This window comes from Trifolium pratense, linkage group LG2 (genome assembly GCF_020283565.1).
Source record: "Trifolium pratense cultivar HEN17-A07 linkage group LG2, ARS_RC_1.1, whole genome shotgun sequence".
In the NCBI taxonomy this organism is placed as follows: Eukaryota; Viridiplantae; Streptophyta; class Magnoliopsida; order Fabales; family Fabaceae; genus Trifolium; species Trifolium pratense.
The window spans coordinates 73287906-73309995 of NC_060060.1; the positions used below are offsets into that span (position 1 = coordinate 73287906).

At 34.4% G+C, this 22090-nt stretch overlaps 1 protein-coding gene and 1 pseudogene across 1 annotated transcript; one reads left to right on the forward strand and one right to left on the reverse strand.

The window, feature by feature from the left end:
* Positions 1-5566: 5566 nt before the first annotated feature.
* On the forward strand, positions 5567-7067 carry LOC123905415. The gene is made up of 3 exons (XM_045955012.1): positions 5567-6058; positions 6176-6415; positions 7056-7067. The coding sequence occupies exons 1-3, from the start codon at positions 5567-5569 to the stop codon at positions 7065-7067; spliced, it is 744 nt and encodes a 247-aa protein (XP_045810968.1).
* Positions 7068-15898: 8831 nt separating this feature from the next.
* On the reverse strand, positions 15899-20772 carry LOC123911268 (annotated as a pseudogene).
* Between the last annotated feature and the right edge of the window lie 1318 nt (positions 20773-22090).

Sequence of the window (22090 nt, forward strand, 5' to 3'; positions counted from 1 at the left end):
AAGCTTTGAAGTACGGAGTTTACCGTGTGTGATTCACTTGAAGCTTTTAAGCAAAAGTGAAGTGTTGTCTTGACAAGTTGTCGCCACATCTTTCCAAACATTGTATAATCAACACAGGTTGTGTTGTGTGAGTGGAAGTGAGATGGGATCTCATGTCTAGGAGTTCCTAGGCAGAAGTTGCATGAGTAGTGTCGAGGTTATAAGGCGTAAACCAGGGGTTTGCTGGAGGTCTTAGTTTAAGGCGTAAATCCTAGGGTTTGCTGGAGGTCTTAGTAACTAGAGCTATTAGTGGATTTCCTTCCTGGATTGGTATCCCCCAGAGTAGGCAGTTGGCTGAACTGGGTTAACAATTACTTGTGCACTTTATTTATTTTCTGTCAGTATTTTATATGTTATGTAAGATGTGCCAACAATAGAAACAACATTATTCATAAAGTAGTTGTTGGGACATCTACGGTAACATCATTCTAGTAATACCAGAATTTCAATTGGCATCAGAGCAGGCACCCTGTTCTGTTATTTTGGGTGAGCTCCAGGGAGAGTATTTTCTGGTACAATGGATAAAGAAGGAGGGTCAGTGTCTAAACCCCCCCTACTGACAGGTCCTGAGAACTATGATTATTGGAAATCTAAAATGGAGGCTTTCATAAAATCAATTGACAGCAGGACATGGAAGGCTGTGTTACGTGGATGGGAACCACCAATGGTTCTTGACAAAGATGGCAATAAAACTGATGTCAAGAAGCCAAATGATGAATGGACTAAAGATGAGGATGATCTGGCACTTGGCAACTCCAAAGCCTTGTATGCTATTTTTAATGGTGTGGATGCAAACATGTTCAGGCTTGTTAAGAGATGTATTACTGCTAAACATGCCTGGGAAGTTCTGAGAAAAGCTCATGAAGGAACATCAAAAGTTAAACTATCTAAACTTCAGATGCTCAAAACCAATTTTGAGAATCTCAGAATGAAGGAGGAAGAAACCATTCATGACTTTCAGATGAATGTGCTTGATTTTGCAAATTCGTTTGATGCACTTGGAAAACCTATCTCAGATGAGGAGCTAGTTGGAAAAATACTCAGATCTTTGCCTAAAAGATTTGATATGAAGGTGACAGCTATTGAGGAGGCTCATGATCTTTCAAGTCTAAATTTAGATGAACTCATAGGATCACTTCAGACCTATGAAATTGGCCTAAACAGGAGAAATGAAAAGAAAGATAAGAATCTAGCTTTTGCTTCAAAAAGTGCTGCTGATGACTTACAAATTGAATCTGAAGGTGAAGAAAGCTTAGCTGAATCTATGGCTATGCTTGGAAGACAGTTCAACAAGTTGATGAAGAAAGTAGATCAAAGGCACAAGCCAAATGGTCGACTCAACAACAACAAACAGTCCAGCTTTCAGAAAAAGACAAATGAAGATGAAAGAGGAGTGAAATGCCATGAATGTGAAGGTTTTGGACATATCAGACCTGAATGTCCAACCTTTCTAAAAAGGCAAAAGAAAAGTCTTGTGGTTTCATGGTCTGATACAGATTCAGAGGAGGAAGAATCTGCCAAATTTGTTAATGCTTTAACAGGAGTTTGTGAATCTGACTCAGAATCATGTGATGAGGAGGTAACTTATGAGGAACTAGCTGCTACTTATAAAGATCTTCATACTAGAAGTATAGAAGTTTGCAAAGCATTAGAGAAACAAAAGAAGATCAATGGTAAACTACAAGCTGAGAAAAATGACTTACTCATAAACATTGATAATCTCAATGCTAAGGTTGAAGATCAGAGTAGTCAAATTCAACAGCTAGAAATGGAGAAGTCTAACCTCCTGTGTAAAGTTGCTGAACAGAATGAAGAAGTAACCAAATTAAATGCTGATTTAGATCAAGTCACTAAAGTGGCTAAAATGATGACCAAAGGTACTGATGCCTTTGAGGAAATGTTACAGAGACAAAACTATGGGAAACCTAAGCCCATTGGTTTTGAACATGAAAGAGTAAAGCAGCAGATGAAGTTCAACAATGCCACTATACATACTCCAATCAGCAGCACGTTTGTGTCAGGAGGATTGTCGCAACATCTGATGGGACATTCTATGCCCAGGTTCTATAACTGGACATGTCATCATTGTGGCAGGAAAGGACACATTAGGCCTTTCTGCTATAGGCTGCACGGATATCCAAGGAGAGTTCATCAAGAATTCTATACTCCTGTCTTTCCCAATGTTACGACAAGACAGGAATGGAGAGAAAAGAAGAAGATCACAGGTCTAATAGCTCATACATCCTTGAGAGCTTCTTCAAGAGAAACCTGGTACTTTGATAGTGGCTGTTCTAGACACATGACAGGTGTTGAACATTATCTTGAAGACTTGAAGTCATATGCTACCAGTTTTGTAACCTTTGGAGATGGAGCTAAAGGGGAGATCAAGGGAGTTGGTAAACTTGCAAATCATGGCTTACCAAAGCTAGATAATGTGCTGCTTGTAAAAGGGCTTAAAGCAAATCTAATCAGCATAAGCCAACTTTGTGATCAAGGCATGAAAGTTAACTTCACGAAAGCTGAATGTCTAGTTACAAATGAGCAAGGAGAGTTGTTAATGAAAGGAGTAAGGTCAAGAGACAACTGCTATCTCTGGATCCCTAATGAAGAAGATGTAGCAACATGTTTCATTAGCAAAGAAGATGAGGTAAAGTTGTGGCACCAAAAACTTGGCCACCTGCACCTTAAAGGCATGAAGAAGGCAATAGCTAAAGAGGCTATCAGAGGACTTCCAAAGCTCAAAATAGAAGAAGGAAGTATATGTGGAGAATGTCAAATAGGGAAGCAGACAAAGATGTCGCATCCAAAGTTGCAACATCTGACCACAACAAGGGTTCTAGAATTACTGCACATAGACCTGATGGGGCCAATGCAAGTAGAGAGCCTTGGAGGAAAAAGGTATGCATTTGTCATGGTAGATGATTTTTCAAGGTTCACATGGATTGAATTTCTAAAAGACAAATCTGAAAGTTTTGATGCATTCAAAGAACTTTGTCTTCAACTCCAAAGAGAAAAGAACTCTGCTATTGTTAGGATACGAAGTGATCATGGTAAAGAGTTTGAGAATGCAAGCTTTCTTGAATTCTGCATCTCTGAAGGAATCAAGCATGAATTCTCAGCTCCAATCACACCTCAACAAAATGGTGTTGTTGAGAGGAAGAACAGGACAATACAAGAGTCAGCCAGAGTGATGTTGCATGCAAAACATCTTCCATATCAATTCTGGGCTGAGGCTATGCATACTGCTTGTTATATTCACAATCGTGTCACACTCAGAACTGGAACTTCTACTACACTGTATGAGCTGTGGAAAGGCAGAAAACCAACTGTCAAACACTTTCATGTGTTTGGAAGTAAGTGCTATATCCTATCTGATAGGGAGCACAGAAGAAAAATGGATCCTAAAAGTGAAGAAGGATTGTTTCTTGGATACTCAACAAACAGCAGGGCTTACAGAGTTTACAACCAGAGAACTAAGGTAATAGTAGAATCTATCAATGTTGTGATAGATGATTTGACACCTGCTAAAACATCTGATACTGAAGATGATGTTGCAACAACTTTGCCAACATCTGAAGAAGCTGTAGCAGAAAAAGAATCAGATTCAGATGATGAATCAACCATTTCTACACCTCGTCCTGTAAGTAAAGTTCCTTCAATAAGAATCCAGAAGAACCATCCCAAGGATCTCATCATAGGAAATCCTAACCAAGGAATTGCTACAAGAAGGACTAATGAAGTGGTTACTAATTCATGTTTTGTTTCAAAAGTTGAGCCTAAAAATGTAAAAGAGGCTCTCACTGATGAGTTCTGGATAGAAGCCATGCAAGATGAATTAACTCAGTTTAGAAGAAGTGATGTGTGGGATCTTGTTCCTAGACCCAATGGTGTTAATGTCATAGGCACAAAATGGGTGTTCAAGAACAAGTCAGATGAAAATGGTGTTGTAACAAGAAACAAGGCAAGGTTAGTGGCTCAAGGGTACACTCAGGTTGAAGGACTTGACTTTGATGAAACATTTGCGCCAGTTGCAAGACTGGAATCTATTAGGCTACTTCTTGGTATAGCATGCATCTTCAAATTTAAGTTGTACCAAATGGATGTCAAGAGTGCCTTCCTTAATGGGTACTTACATGAAGAAGTTTATGTGGAGCAGCCAAAAGGTTTTGTAGATCCTGCTAATCCTGATCATGTGTACAAGCTAAAGAAGGCTCGTTATGGACTGAAACAGGCTCCAAGGGCCTGGTATGAAAGGCTGACAAATTTTCTTGTTAGTCAAGGATACAGAAAAGGAGGCCATGACAAAACCTTGTTTGTTAAAGAACAAGAAGAGAAGCTGATGATTGCCCAGATTTATGTTGATGACATAGTATTTGGTGGAATGTCTGAAAAGATGGTGCAACATTTTGTACAACAAATGCAATCAGAGTTTGAAATGAGTTTGGTAGGTGAGCTGACATATTTCCTTGGTCTGCAAGTAAAACAAATGGAAGACACCATATTTGTCTCTCAAAGCAAATATGCGAAGAACATGATCAAAAAGTTTGGAATGGACACTGCAGCACACAAGAGAACACCAGCTGCTACTCATCTAAAGCTAACCAAAGATGAAAATGGCATTGATGTTGATCAAAGCCTATACAGGAGCATGATTGGCAGTCTATTGTATCTTACAGCTAGTAGACCAGACATCACCTTTGCTGTAGGTGTTTGTGCAAGATATCAAGCCAAGCCAAAGATGAGCCATCTTGTACAAGTCAAAAGGATTCTGAAATATATTAAGGGCACGAGTAATTATGGGATTCTGTATTCCCAGACCAAGAACTCAACTTTGATAGGGTATTGTGATGCAGATTGGGCTGGAAGTGCTGATGATAGAAAGAGCACTTCAGGAGGATGCTTCTTTTTGGGTGATAATTTAATCTCATGGTTCAGCAAGAAGCAGAATTGTGTGTCTCTATCCACTGCAGAGGCTGAATACATTGCTGCAGGTAGCAGTTGTTCCCAGCTAATGTGGATGAAACAGATGCTGAAAGAATATAATGTCGACCAAGATGTCATGACATTATATTGCGACAACTTGAGTGCAATCAATATATCAAAAAATCCAGTTCAACACTCAAGAACCAAACACATAGACATCAGGCATCATTTCATTAGAGACCTTGTTGAAGAAAATTGTGTGGAACTCAAGCACATTGGTACAAGTGAACAGCTAGCTGACATTTTTACAAAGGCGCTTGATGCTAATCAGTTTGAATTTTTAAGGGGCAAATTGGGAATTTGCCTGCATGAAGAAGCATAGCAGTTACTGCAGTTGTGGCGTGCAAAAGGAAACCGTTTTCTCTCCCATCAATCAATGCACGCTAATTTAGGGAAATCATTACAAACTTCCCTTAAATACATCATCACACGCATTCAATTGTTTTTCTTCCAAATTCTAACCTTTGTCTGCAAACCCTATTCTCTCTCTTTGCTCATCAAACTCTATCTACCCATCTTCTCAACCTTCAAAAATTATCAAAACATGTCTGAATCTTCACAAACCACTAAAACCGGACGGTCTACTCGATCAAAGACAAAAATCGATCCCTCAAAGATTATCAAGGACGCGGTCCCCGTTACAGTTGTTCATGCATCCAAACCCAAAGCTCAATCTAATGACGCTGAGAAGCAAGGAAAAGGAAAAACTGTTGTGAAGAAGGGAACTTCTGAGGTAGGCGATGATATCTCTCTTTCTACTGCTAAAATTGCTAAATCTAGTAAAGGAAGTTCTAAAAGAAAGAGAAGAGACTACAAGTCTAAGTTTGCTCTGTCTATGTCTGATTTGGTTTTTGATTCGAATGTTAACACATCTGAGAAAGCAACTGAAGTAAACCCCAAAACTGTGTCTGATGTTGTTGAAACAATCGTGTCAACCGGTGATAACCCTAGTCTAGAAAAATTGGGGTCTGAAGCTGAAAAGAGAGATCTTAATTCTATGCCTGTTGAAACTGAGAAGGAAGACACTCTTACAGAGGTTGAAACGGAAACTGCTAATGAATCACCAACAATTGCTGAGATGATGGCTGAAAAATCAACCCCTGTTGTTACTGAAGAAGTTGTCATGCAAGATGTTGAGACATCCTTGAATGAGAATGAAGATGCTGGAACTACTGAGGAAGAACCTGTGAAGGAAACTGTTGCTGAAAAGGATGTTGAGCCAACTGCCACAACACCTGAGTCCACAGATGAGGAAACTGGAACTGCTGATGAGGATACCTCTGATGATGAAGGGGACACTCAATCTGAAGAGAGCAACCAGTCCATCCCAACAGAAGAACCAGAAGTTGAAGCTGACAAATCTGTAGAACCTGAGAAAGAAAAAGAGAAAGATGTTGTTGATGTTGATGATTATGTCACCACCAAGACTGCTGAAAAATCAACTGGTGGTATAACAAAGAGATTGAGAAGCTGTACAGGGAAGGCTGTGGCCACTGCAAGCAAGACTCTTGCACCAAGAGTGAAAACAAAAGGTGTTGGACCAGTCAAAGGTTGGAGCAAGGTTCTCTCCCCTCCTGCCAAGAAGAAGGAAACTCTGAAGAGAAAGAAGGAGTCATCTAGTGACTCAGACTATGATGTTGCTGAAGATGTTGTTAACATCTCCTCTGCCAATCCTAAAAAGACTACTGTGAAGAAGGCTCCACAAGGTGTTGAAGAAGCCCCATGTGATAACATCTCTTTCCATCGTGCTGCCTTTGCACTGAGATGGGACTACATTTACCAAAGGAGATTGGCTGTTGAAAGGGAACTGACCAAAGATGCTCTCAAATGTCAAGACATCTTTGACTACATCAAGGAAGCTGGTTTGATGAAGACAGTCTGTGACTTCAGTCCCTGTTATGAGCTGCTTGTGAAAGAATTTCTGGTGAACATCCCTGAGGAATGTGATAACCCACTGAGCAAGGACTACCACAAAGTTTTTGTCAGAGGTAAATGTATCAATTTTTCTCCTGTTGTCATCAATGAATACTTAGGAAGATCTGTAGAACCTAAGGCTGAATTAGAGGTTGCTAATGATGTTGTGAGTGCTGAGATAACTGGTGGTAAGGTTAAGGTCTGGCCTACAAAGAAGCTGATTCCCACGAGTAAATTGAATGTCAAATATGCCATCCTCAATAGGATAGGGTCAACCAATTGGGTGCCAACCAAGCATGCAACCAATGTTGCTACAAACCTGGGTAGATTTATATATGCTGTAGGAACCAAGTTTGACTATGACTATGGAACCTTTATTTTTGATCAAACCATTAAGCATATTAGATCAACAGCTGTGAAGATGCCAATAGCATTTCCATCTTTGCTATGTGGAATTATCTTAGCCCAATATCCAGACATTAAGGTTGTGACTGACACTCCCAAGAAAAGGGAATCTGGTTTTACTTTTCATCATAAGCTCTTTGGTAATCACAATGTTACTGATCATGTTGGGACATCTGCTGCTGGAGCTGGTGTTATGACCAAAAGGGAAATTATTGCTAGTTTGAAGGTTCAATGTCAGGACATTGATAAACAGCAGGCTGAGCTTGAGGAAAGGAAGAATGTGTTCTTGAAGATGATTGAAGGATTGGAAGCTGATGAGGTACCTGTGAAAGCTAGTGCAAATGTGGCTGCTACAGGTGATCAAAACAATGCAGATGAGGATGAAGGTTATGCTACTGCTACAGATGAGGATGAAGCCTCTGACAGTAGTGATGATGAATGATTTTGTAATCTGTTTAATGTTTTACTGAACTTTGCTATTTGTTTTTGTGGGTTGTTTGTGCCCTGGATTTTAGCACCTTCTGAGTGCATGGTCTGTACTTTTAATTCTGCACTTTGGATACCTTACTTTCCTGTTTTGGCACATTTTGTGGCTAAAAAGGGGGAGTAGTACTTTGCTTTTGCTTTGTTTGTTTCTGCTACATGTTGTTGTGTCTTTTGTTATGACATGTTTTTAAGTAGCAGTAAGCAAGTATTCAGGGGGAGTAATTTTTTTTTACCCTGAGATGATGCACAAGCTGATAAAGTCAGGGGGAGTTTGCTATTGAATGGATGCTGCCCTGATTGGACGAACATGTGCTAGAAGATGTGCTCTCATATGTCACAACACCTTTGATGACATATGACATATGATATATGTTTTGCTCTGATACCACGTTTTATTTTTGCTCGAGGCTATTTGATGATATCTCCGCTGCTGCTGCCTCTGATGCACATATATTTTTCACCTATGTGAAATTTTGTTTAAATGATGCTCTAACATTCCTTCTTCTGTGTGACCATGGTGATTTGAAGGATTGCGCTTTTTATATCTCTCAAAGGTAATGGCCTGAAATTGTTTTAGCCAAAAATTGCCAAAGGGGGAGATTGTTGGATATTTGAATTGGCTTAATTTTGCTAAAACAAATATACTAACAAGATGTTGGAAAACATGTTACAACATCATATTTATTCAAGGAAATCTCGCGCATTTATGAGAGCATCTGCTATTTATGGAAATCCACTTAAAGAGCACGCTCAATGGAGATTTGATCTGATCAGGAACTTTAAGGATAAGATAAGACTTAATGGTACAACGGTATGATCACAATTATCCTATAAAGTCTTTAAACACTTTTGGAAAGTTTCTATACATTCTTGATGAAGATCAAAAGAAAATCAGATCACCTTTTATGAGCTACAAGGAGCGTCCTATCAGTAATGAAGAAAGAGGAGCGTGCTAGATCATTATATATACGAAGACCAAGCTCAAGACTAAGTATCTCATTGAAAATTATTAGTTCACATATTGAGTCTTTGTTGAGTCTTTTATTGTTTGATTGTAATTCTTGCTTGTGGATTCTATAACACGAGTTAAGAAGTAAGTTTGTTATTTTAAGGTTACTCCTAAGCTTTGAAGTACGGAGTTTACCGTGTGTGATTCACTTGAAGCTTTTAAGCAAAAGTGAAGTGTTGTCTTGACAAGTTGTCGCCACATCTTTCCAAACATTGTATAATCAACACAGGTTGTGTTGTGTGAGTGGAAGTGAGATGGGATCTCATGTCTAGGAGTTCCTAGGCAGAAGTTGCATGAGTAGTGTCGAGGTTATAAGGCGTAAACCAGGGGTTTGCTGGAGGTCTTAGTTTAAGGCGTAAATCCTAGGGTTTGCTGGAGGTCTTAGTAACTAGAGCTATTAGTGGATTTCCTTCCTGGATTGGTATCCCCCAGAGTAGGCAGTTGGCTGAACTGGGTTAACAATTACTTGTGCACTTTATTTATTTTCTGTCAGTATTTTATATGTTATGTAAGATGTGCCAACAATAGAAACAACATTATTCATAAAGTAGTTGTTGGGACATCTACGGTAACATCATTCTAGTAATACCAGAATTTCAGTATGAGAATATATATATATATATATATATATATATATATATATATATATATATATATGGGGAGGGATCAAATTACACCGGTGTAACATTTGAGTAATGTTACACCGCTCAATAACGCTTTAACGAATACAAATTTTACAAAATCCACCGTTGGATTGAAAGCTTATATTGTATAGATCATCCATATTAATTTTTACAAAAATCTAAAATCGTTTGGTATGTTATTGAGACCAATCAAGATTAATGGTTTATGCATTTTTATTGAATACCGTTCATCTTGATCGATCTAAATAACATATCAAACGATTTTAGATGTTTATAAATTCTAACATAGATGATCTATATGATATAAACTTTCAATCAAACGGTGGATTTTGTAAAATTTGTATTCGTTAAAGCATTATTGAGCGGTGTAACATTACTCAAATGTTACACCGGTGTAATTTGATCCCTCCCCTATATTGAGCGGTGTAACATTCCAAATCACACGTGATAATAACTTTCCAAATCTCACATGATAATTATTCTCTAAATTTATGATCCGGTAGAAAAAAAATCATTGATCAGGAAAGACATAAAAATATTTCGTGATGAATAATATAGTCAACAATAATTTTGATATGATATACTTTTAAAATTGATGGTGCTTATCAATTATTGCACATAATTTTAATCACAATTGTTATACTTGTCATAATGGTTGGAAATATTGCCTTACACTGAAGTGTTGTGGGTTTGAATCCTAATCAAGACCAAATTGTATTATTTTTTAATAAAAATTAAGGGAAAACAAATTAAGGTTTATGGTTTGCTTGTGTATACTGGTAGGTGACTGATTTAGGAATTGAGCTGAATTGAACCCTATAAAACTGACTTATAAGGTGATGATTATCTTACCTTATAAACTCATGTTCTGACCATCTTACCTTACCCTTGCTTGAATAAAACCTCGTTTTTTAAATTAATTAGGATATCAACAAGGGGTGCCATGCCACCACCAATGGCAATAGTTTGATACAAGACCTTTGTTTTTTGACTAATACAAGACTTCTTTAGAGTACATTTCTCTTAAACATCGTTATAACATACTACTCCGTCCCAAAATATAAGTAAAAGGAGGTCAACAAAAGTGAATGTATCTGGACTAAATTTTAAATCAAATACATCAACTTTCATTGACCAATTTTTGCTTATATTTTGAGACGGAGGGAGTACTAGTGAAGTGTTGACACGTATACAAACGTTTGCGCATATAAACGTGAATGGTTTAATTATTTTAAGGCTCAATCGGGACACGCGTAGATAAATTCATTCACAAAATGTTGCACCAACTCGAAGATATATAGACCCTGAATTTTCACTGGTTTAATGTAGTGAGTTCATGATGTCATACTTTGAAATTATGAAACCAAGGTTAGTTAGCTTAGATGTTAATTTTGTCTTATGATCTTATCATATAATTTTGATAGAAAGGTGTTTCTTATGTATGTTTAGTACTTCCAAAGTCAAGGTGATGTTTATCTTAGTATTCTACAAACACAGTTATTAATCTTAATTAGAAACGGAGGCATTGGATAAATGACTGCTACCTAACACCTCAGCTTCTTCTTCACACTGAAAAAGAGAAAAAGTACGGAAAATGTAAACTTAGAGGATTTTCAAATGGAATTCGTATCATAGAGATTTCTTAACAATAAAATTAAAGAGAAAAAAAAAAATATTGACATGTCACATGAAATTTTAAATTCTACTTTTTTGGGTCTCTTTTTCAGCAAATATATGCTCATTTACACATGAGATTTTATGAGATAATTTTGGCAAAAAAAGTCTTGATGATTTTATGAGATTTTGTTGGACTATATTGATTTTGTGAGATTTTAAAAACTTTTTTTTACAAGACTTTTTTACAATCAAGATTTTTAACACATGATTTGAATTGATTTTGAGAGATTTTTTTTAAAAGACTTTTTACAATCAAGATTTCATAATACTTTATATATTAGGAAACTTTTGTATATATGAAAAATTTTAAAGAATCAATAAATTTTAATAAAAGAAATTATATTTTTTTGGGAATGCAAATATTTAAACAAAAAAATAAAAAACCCTTTTTTTTTTTTTTACGTATATGTTTCTAATCACCAATAAAAAGGTCACCACCACCACCATTGATGGGAAACAGAAGTAGATGAATGTGACGAAAAAAATTCGTTTGTTGTAAAAAGTTGTAATGAATCAAAAGTTTGTAAAAAAGATGTAGAATTTATTAAAATATATTTTGCAAAAAAACATATTTGATAGGTAATGAAGAAGAAGAAGAAGAAAAAACTAGTACAATGATGATGAAAGTAAAAAGTCTTAGAGAGTTTGAAAAAGTCCCAACGCTTTTAGTGAGATTGTTGAAAAAGTGAACAAAAAGAAAAGAAGAAGAAAACCAGTGATGATGAACTGAGAAAGTAATAAAGAAGAAGAAATTTGATACGGTGATGATGAAAGTAAAAAGTCTTGGAGAGTTCAAAAAGTCTGAAGGCTTTTGGTGAGATTGTTGAAAAAGTCTATCAACTGTATTTTCAACTAAAAAGTCTCTCAAAATCCATTCCAGAGAAGAATCCATCAAAATCGGTAGAATTTTGAATACCAATAGACATTTTAAAAGTAGTAACAAATCTCAATTGAATACCAACGAATTTTGTTGCCTTGAAAAAAAAATCATGTTTGTCTTAATTGAATACCACAAGATTTATTGAACTTTTGTAAAAGTCTTGATCGAATACCTCAAGATTTTTTTATCATAAAAAAGTCTTTTAAAATCCCATGAAATTTCAATCCAATACACCCCCTAAATGAGTCAAATCCTTATTTTTTAAAATACTATGAAATAATTGAAAAATACTAGCTAAAAAATGATAGAAAAATAATAACGTCAAGTTACAAATTTATTTTCATTAACCAAAAGCAAATGCATTGAAAGAGTGCACTTATTAAGGCAATGGAGTGGATCTGAACTCTGATTCAACATACTATATAATTGTTTATTCATGAATATATATATTTCTCATATTCCAGTACTTTTTTTTTTGTTATGTTTCACTGCGAAAAATACAATAAAATTTAGCCGCTTGACCCATCTTAATAATTGTAAGTGGTTTGAGTTCAACCTGTCATTGTGAGATGGATTACACAAGAAGAAAATAAACCATTTGTTATGCATAAAACTCAAACCTTTTAACCATCATATTATGTAGAGCTAGGATAAATTTTAAATTTGTTTTTTTTCTAGTTTTTTATATTTATTTTTATGTTAAAACAAGCTAGGGCTACCCTTGTCCTATACGGAATTTTTTTTTTCCCTACCCCAACAATTATACTCTCACCTCTACATTTTGAGTGTCCTGACAATTTTACCTTTATATGTAAATTAAAACTTTACTTTTTTCACAAATTTCCAAAGTTTTCCTATATGCAATTGTTTTGAAAAATATTTTGCAACTTTTCCAATTAGACTATTTTACCGGAACACATAGACAAAAGAGGTCCGGTTTACATTTTTTAGGTTTTCATTGTTTTTCTTATTTGGATCTCATATCATCCACCAGATCTTTATGTTTAGTAATTTTTTTCTTTCTAAAATCTATTTTGTTTATTAGTTAAATCTTGTTGCTTGCAGTGAGCTGTGGGTCTTTGGAAGCGCATTCAACAGTTAAGGAATATCATAAAAACATTAAACTTATTTGTTTCAGGGATCAATGAAGCTACATCTTGCATCGGCCGCACCGTGAAAATCATATGCAAGTTTTCGGTGGAAATCTTTATGTCCGGTAGGGGTGAAGGTGAAAAAATTAACGAGTAAAAAACTAAAGAAAATTACGAAATCTGGAAATTGCAAAACGCAAATATTCATCATCAAGTACTGTTTCTCTTCCCTAAATGTTACTTTTCAATGGAGAAAAATAAATTTTTTTTTTTTTACCTTCAGAAAATGAAACTATGTTTCAAAGTCAAATTCAATTGAGGGTCATGTTATTTTAAGATCCATCTTTCTTTTTCTTCTCTCACGACGTCGAGTTCTGTTTTTTATGCTAAATCTTCATATTCAATTGATGGGTCATGATATTTTAAGAGTCATCTGCACTAATGTTTGGGGGCTATGCATTTCTTCCAAAGACTAGCATCACTAACGTTTTGAAAGTGTTCTAGTAAAATATGTTAAAAGATGAATGTAATTTTAACATACCAACACACTTGTAACATACCATCACATTTTTGATGTAGTTTTAAAATACCAGCACACTTTTCATGCAGTTTTAATATACCAGCACACTTTTTAATATATCAGCACACTTTAATTAACATGTCAGCACACTTTTAACATACCAACACACTTTAATATAAAGGTAGAATAAGAATATTTTAAAATATGATGGGGTAAAAAAGTAAATGTAGGGATAGAAAAAGAATTCTCCTATACGAACTAGCCTATTTTTATAACACAGTTTTTCAGGGGGGCTAAAAAGCACTAACAAAATTTGGGCTCAAATTATTAAACTCAAACCCTATATTTTAGTGACTTTGACGGAACGACCCATATATATATATATATATATATATGGTATATGATATCATTTTAAAAATTATAATAAATGAAAATATAATAGTAGTATTATTCTGGGTGCTTCTTGGAATGCATGTATTATTTTTAAAAAATGTAGAAAATTTGAGCTTGTAAAACGTTAAAAATATTTGAAAGAAAAGTTTCCAGGAATTTTTTTTTTCTACCCCTATATTTATCACTTTACCCCAACAATTAGAAGTGAAATGACAAATATGCCCTTATATATAAGGTAAAACTGTAAAAAAAAAATAAAAAAATTCTTCACTACACAGAGAAGGTGTGCCGGTGTGAGTTAGGGGAGAAAGAGAGAGTAAGTGGAACAATACATACCGGAACACTTTTTTTAAAGTGTGCTGGTTTGAAATATTTACCGGTTCTTGCCGATTCATACCGGAACACTTTCATGAGAGATATGATCATATCAGAACACTTTTATATATACCGGCACACTTACAAAAAATGTTCCGGTATGTAATTAAAAAGGACACATTTTTCAAACCGTAACACTTAAAAATGTTCATGAGAAATATTACATATGCTGTCTGACATTGGTGTCCAACACCTGATCTTGGTAACAATATTACTTTTAAGGCTTCTATACTAACAAGGCATATTTATTGAATTTTGTATGTTATAGTCAGATGAAAACATTTTTTAACACCCTTGGAGGAAAATTAGCAGCACTACTTTTCTATCAAACTTCTTACCAGTTATATTAATTTTTTACTAATGATTAATAAACAAATCTGAACATTCCTTGTTTCAATATATCTGCCCGTAACTCTGTTGTGCATAGTTCTTGCTACCCGTGATGTCCTAAGGGTGGAGCAGATGGAGCCTTATGGGGAGATTATTATCTCTAGAGGATGAAAGATGTGATGAAGGTTTGGTTTCCTCTCCAATTATGCAAGTATCTTCTAATAATTTTTTCCTCTTCATTGAAGTATTGAACCTATGTAATACCGGAACACTTTACATCAAAAACACTATTATAATACTAATACCAGCACACTTATCAAAAGTGTTCCGGTATATAATTGAAATGGATTCTGCACACTTTTCAAACCGGAAAGTGTGCTGGTAAAAAGGATTGCAAACCGGAATACTTTTTCAATGTGTGCCGTTAAAATTTACATACCGGAAAGAAAAATACGTATCGAAACAGTCTTGCGGTTGCGGAACCAATTAATCTACCGGAAAAGTTATAAAAGGACAAAATAAAAAATAATAAAATATAATGTAAGATAAGGATAGAATGGGCATTTTTGAAAAATTGTTAGGGTATAAGGATAAATGTAGGGGTAGGATAAAAAAATTCAAGTTTCCAACGTCAAACATTTATGTTCTTTATTTTATACAAAATTTTAAAAATACATTTTTTTTTGTTGCAATCTCAAAGTCCACAAAATTGTGTTTTTGAGATGAGTCCGTCTTTTTTGGGTTTTGTGTGAATTCTCACCACTTTGCCAAGTAAAATATGCAACTCTTTAGATAGGGGAATATGTATGTTGTTTATAGGTTTAATTACATATTTGATTTCTTATTTTTATTTTAGGTTATAATTTGGTCTAATACTATTAAAAAGTTTTAAGCTACTCCTTTACATTACCGATATCAACATAATTTTATCATTTTTGTTAAATTTTGAATTGTTTTATTTTACTTGCAAGAGTGAATAACCATAATATAAATTTAATGACATTGGTAATGTAAAAAAAGTGTATAATGTTTTCCTCAATGTGAAGGCAGACATTAAACAACCTGATGTGATTGAGTTGTGCGTGAGATGGATTGGGGGAAGGAAGGAACTCAAAAAGATTTATGGTTATTCTGTTATTCATTCTTGCTCCCATGAGACAAACAGAGCAAATCATAATTCTAACTTGTAATTCGAAAATGAATTAACTAGAGGATTAAGACGAAAAATTGACAATAAATCTTGATTCTTCACTCAGCAGGAACAAAAATCTGCCAAACCTTAATGTCACAATCCAAACTACCACTATAGACTAAAAAAGATGCATCTTCTGATTCAGAGGTATCACAATTTTCAACCACTGCAGTTAAGCACTTAATTGAACCTTGATGTCCTTCCAAAATAGACAAACAAAAATACTCTCTTCCAACACCTCTCCAAATTCTTATGGTTTTATCAGCAGAACCACTACACACCAAATCCCACACAACAGCTAAACACAATATTGAACTTTTATGTCCTCTTAAGGCACCCATTAGAATCATTCTTCCATCATCATTAACTTCTTTCTCCCAAACCAATATTGATCAATCACAAGCACCAGAATATAAAATAGATTCATCACTGCTTAAAACCAAAGCATTGATTCCAGAGTTATGTTTCTCTAAGGTATCAAAAAGAGAATGTTTCTGTTTTTGTTTCTTATAATCATCATCATCACCACCTTGATGATTCTTCCAAATTTTGATTCTTTTATCTGCTGATCCACTGTAAACAACACCATCATAAGAAACTACAACGGCGTTAATGGCGTCGTTGTGTGCGTTTGTTATTGATTCTAAACAAGTGAAATCTTTAGTTCGCCAGATTTTGATTGTTCTGTCCCATGAAACAGAGTATAACAAGTTTCCATCTTTAGACAGAGCAAGTGAAGAAACAGTGTCAACATGATGAACCCATGTGCATTTTTTATGTCTACGAATTTGAACATGGTTTTTGGGGATTAAGATTTTGGAAGCACGGTCACCAAGTGTAGGAAGTGTTGCTAAATGGGTGTATTTCTTTTGATCATTTGTTAATTTTGTTGTCAAAAATTGGATCTAATCACAATATTCAACCGTATATTAATTTAAGTAATTCAACAAATATTATAAATAATAAATTAAAAGAGAGTTTATAGGAATTTATGTCTTGTGGGTGTAGTAGTTTGATGTCAACCGCATAGTAAACAACCACATAATCATAATCCTGCAAAATAGTGAACCATGGAACAATACCTGAGGCGTGCTGATCGCACTGTTCTTAAGGATTTATCCGCCTCATAAGCGCAAATCCCCCAGGATTCAACAGGTTCTTCCCGGATATGAATCATACCCGAGGTAACAGAACTAGCAAGAGATTATTAGACACCGGTGATGTAATGCAGGAAGATAACACCTCAATTTATAAGGAAAAGTAATATTGGTTTATGTTGAAAGCTCTATGTGCCCAAGATCAATCATGTATATGCTCCCCTTCTTTCTTAACCCACCTACAAATATATATACATGAGAGAAATTTTTTTTCTTCATTGTAACCATCATATCGCTATTAACTAGGAGTAAGTGGGTATTAACAACTTATTAATAACGAAAAAACACATGTTTACTGACCAAGTAAAACGTTAACAACTTATTAATAATAATGATGATAATTATATAATATTAAAAGGACTTTAAAATAAATTATATTGTCAGAATATACAACAATCCCCCACAATTTATTTTAAAGTATATAAAAGAATACTCAAAAACATTTCATGGATTAACATCATTGATGTAATGCATCAAACTGGTGTAGCAAGCTATATGAACCAGTCCTAGACTGATAGTACTTAACACACAGTAACATTAGTGTAGCAAGCTATATGAATCAATGAAACTTAACGTATGTTAGCGGTCTACCAATCGCATTACACCCCACATTTCTTGCTGTTGCCGCTGTGTTGCGCTAATAGGCCATGCGCGTGCCTGGATTCTTTCATGAGTGCTCTAGAGATTTCGCCAAGATCTCATACAAGCGGCCCCACTTGACACTCACATAGGTGATTTCATCAAGTGTATGCTGCAAACCATACACCACCCATAAGAGATATGAAAATCATTAAAAGTTTTATTGCTTACCCTCTCAATAATGCAGTGTCTAGCACTTTCTCACTCACACCATAGGAAAAGGACTAAGACAAAAATTAATTGATTAATTTTTGGTGCTAACAGATCTAACAAGTAACTTGTTCTTACCCATATGAACCTTATTCATGGGATCTCCAATCACAAAGGTTGGGTTCCTATCACTTGTTGATTTCAAAATGGCTAAAGTTCAATTCCTCTCGATGTGTCACAAAAATTATTTCTTCCCAGGGGATTTTCAAGTACGTACTTTACACAAGTGATGAAGACATAATTTTCTTTCATCATGTAATATTATTGACTAAGACGTCTCTAAGTCAATTAATCTCATATTTTATCGAAGTCTATAATAATAAACTTGTTCTTCACAATAAATTCACTTATCGATTTTATTCTCATCGGCTCTTATATCCGATTAACATCATTGTATTATTTTAATATAATGGCTGATTACATTACGCGATATCTCATATATTTTCAAATCGATATTCATAATATAATTTATTCGGTCTACTTGAAAGACTATCAAGCGACAACACCCCCACATTTAGTAACATATGTAGATTTTTATTCAGGTCTACTTGAATAATTTCAAGTGACGGTGCCCCCTCAATAAGGACAATTTATAACTCCGCACAGATATATTTTCTCATAACAAATTTCACTAAACATCATTGTATTATTTTAATACAATGGATAATCCACAATTTCACTAAATATCATTGTATTATTTTAATACAATGGATAATCCACAATATACCATATTATAGTTTATGGTATCTCAAAATATTTCATGAATCACAATCATGTTCAGGTCTACTTAGAATATTTCTAAGCGACAATGTCTCTATCACAATGTATGTGTCACCAAAAATTTCTCAATTTTATTGTCGATAATATAATAATTAAGTAATAAGAATTTTCCACAATAAAATAAAATATCTCAATCCATGACACACCAAAATAAATTCTCACAATATTATGCATACACATAGCCACCACAATTTATAAAATATATTTATTCAGATTTTCTCATATGGAAATTACTATTCAAACCATATAGTATAGTATTTATACGGTACTATAGAAACATAATCATAATTTCAGTAATATAATGACTCGTATGAGCAACCAAAGACAATTAATCACATAACTATATACATACACTACTATCACAAATTTCATTCTATTCATGTGAATATTGTCAAAACCTCATGATCTCAGTTTAAATCCTTTGGCAGAATAGTATAATTATTAGGATCACAAAAGAAAACTTAGCCAATATCAATTTAGCATCAATATAAATTATTGAGATCTCATTACTTGTAACACTATAACGCATAGACAAAGGCCAAAAATAATAAAATAAAATAATGATAATCACACATGATAAATCCATAAAAAAATTTGCAGCACATAAATGATCACTTGGGTACCAACGCTCGAAACAATCAGTGACATGCTAGCATGCATAAAACAAGAGTCACGAATGCTCATTAAAAGTAATTAAGGATGAAAAGAGACCTGTGTATCAAAAACCATAAGACATCAAACTTTCACCGCAAGAACCTCACACTTGAAAAGCAAGAACCTCACACTTGAGAAGCTTATTGGTTGTGATTACAATCGCACGGTTGCCCTTTTCCAAGGAACTGATAGTGCCATTTTCAATGCTAAGAAATTTCATTGTCAATTCACCATCTACTTCATAAATAAATTTAGCGGTTAAACTTAATCAACAAAAAGAATAAATCCTTAAGATTGTTGTCAAAAATTGGATCTAATCACAATATTCAACCGTATATTAATTTAAGTAATTCAACAAATATTATAAATAATAAATTAAAAGAGAGTTTATAGGAATTTATCTCTTGTGAGTGTAGTAGTTTGATGTCAACCGCATAGTAAACAACCACATAATCATAATCCTGCAAAATAGTGAACCATGGAACAATACCTGAGGCGTGCTGATCGCACTGTCCTTAAGGATTTATCCGCCTCATAAGCGCAAATCCCCCAGGATTCAACATGTTCTTCCCGGATATGAATCATACCCGAGGTAACAGAACTAGCAAGAGATTATTAGACACCGGTGATGTAATCCAGGAAGATAACACCTCAATTTATAAGGAAAAGTAATATTGGTTTATGTTGAAAGCTCTATGTGCCCAAGATCAGTCATGTATATGCTCCCCTTCTTTCTTAACCCACGTACAAATATATATACATGAGAGAATTTTTTTTCTTCATTGTAACCATCATATCGCTATTAACTAGGAGTAAGTGGGTATTAACAACTTATTAATAACGAAAAAACACATGTTTACTGACCAAGTAAAACGTTAACAACTTATTAATAATAATGATGATAATTATATAATATTAAAAGGACTTTAAAATAAATTATATTGTCAGAATATACAACAAATTTCCATACGCGGATTTTGTGATCTTGATGAGCACTAAAAAGAGTGTTTGTATTTGATTGAATTACTAAAGATTTAACAGCACCTTTTCCTGCAATTACTACGTTGTTTTCCGAGTTTTGTTGTTCTTCATCAGAGGTTGTTCTGTTCCAGGTTGTGATTTCTCTGTCTGATGAACCAGTGAGGAGGAATTTGCCAAAGAGGGTAAGAGAGGATGTGTAAGATGTGTTATGGTGGTTTTTGAGGGTTGTGATGAGGTGGTAATTGTGGTGGTGGTGGTGGTGGTGAGTGTTGTTGAGGGAAGGAACTGAGAGGAGGCTGCGTTGTGAAGTGAGGGACGTTGACCCAGTTTGTTGAAGGTAGTGGTTGGAATGAGATGAGGAAGAGCCACTGTCATAGTGATATTCCATGATTCATATGGTAAGGTAAGTGAAATCAAAGATGGTATGGCAGAAAGAGAAATGGTTAATATATATATATATATATATATATATATATATATATATATATATATATATATATATATATATATATATATATATATTATATTGTTGGAGGATGGATATTTGACGTAGACTTCGCACGCAGCAGTTATGTATGTGAGTTTTAGTAATATTTATTGCTCAGTAAAGCTTTTTAAAAAAGAATACATAAAAAGTAACACAAATTTTATACCGCTAAAATTGAAAAGGATGAGTCCATAAATCTTAGTTCAACAGATATATATAGGCGTCAAAATTATTGGATTGGACGCCACCCATGATCAAGTTCGAACTTTGATCCCTCCACTCTATGTATGTAAATATGTGAACAAACTAACAATGTTTAATAGCATAACATGGAAAAATGTCTATGAATAAATATGATAAAATTAAAATGACTGAGATGTATTTGGATCTGCAATGTTAACACACAACTCACCAATTGAATTAGTAATGCCAAAACCAAATAACATCGCACAAAGACGACAAACAAAACAACGTCACACTTTGACAATAAAATCAAGAAAATTAGATTAAATTTATGTGAAAATAACTTATTTATATAAACAAAGTAAAAAAAATACCGTAAATGTGTGATTCCGAACAAAAGAAATGTACTCAAAACAATTCATCTTCCAAAGACAAATGCTGATTTTGTAAGATTGAGTTAGACTCAAGTTAGTATCTTAAGAATTTTAATCATTGAATTTGAATAAATAAACCGCATAACACTCATAATCTCGTATACATATTGGTATACTTATTGACAAATAATATACTGTTAATTTTAATACCATAGTTTTGCGTGTAATTATAGCACAATTATGTCACAAATTGGGCTCTTGTATGTTTATAAAATTATAGTAACAATGTTTTTCATTTCTCTAAAGAGGGGAGGAAATATGAGGACTTTAGGGAGGAGAGTGAGTAAAAGAAAAACAAAAACCAATATAATTGTATAATTAGGCCATTGATTAGAACTTATGGGTTAATTAGCCAATATGTTTGTGAAGATATTTTCTCTCCCCACCCCCCATGAATCTTTTATCCCCCCTGAATTTCCAATTTTGCCCTTGAAAAAATTTCGGTTCGTAGAAATTGAAAGTTTCTAAAAATCGAAATTTACTCTGAATTTGCACTAGAAAAAATTCGGTTTCTACGAACCGAATTTTTCCGCAAGGGCAAAATTGAAATATTGGGGGGTATAAAAGATTCATGGGAGGGGGGAAGAGAAAACATCGTTTGTGAATAGCAGGCATGAAGGGTGCCAA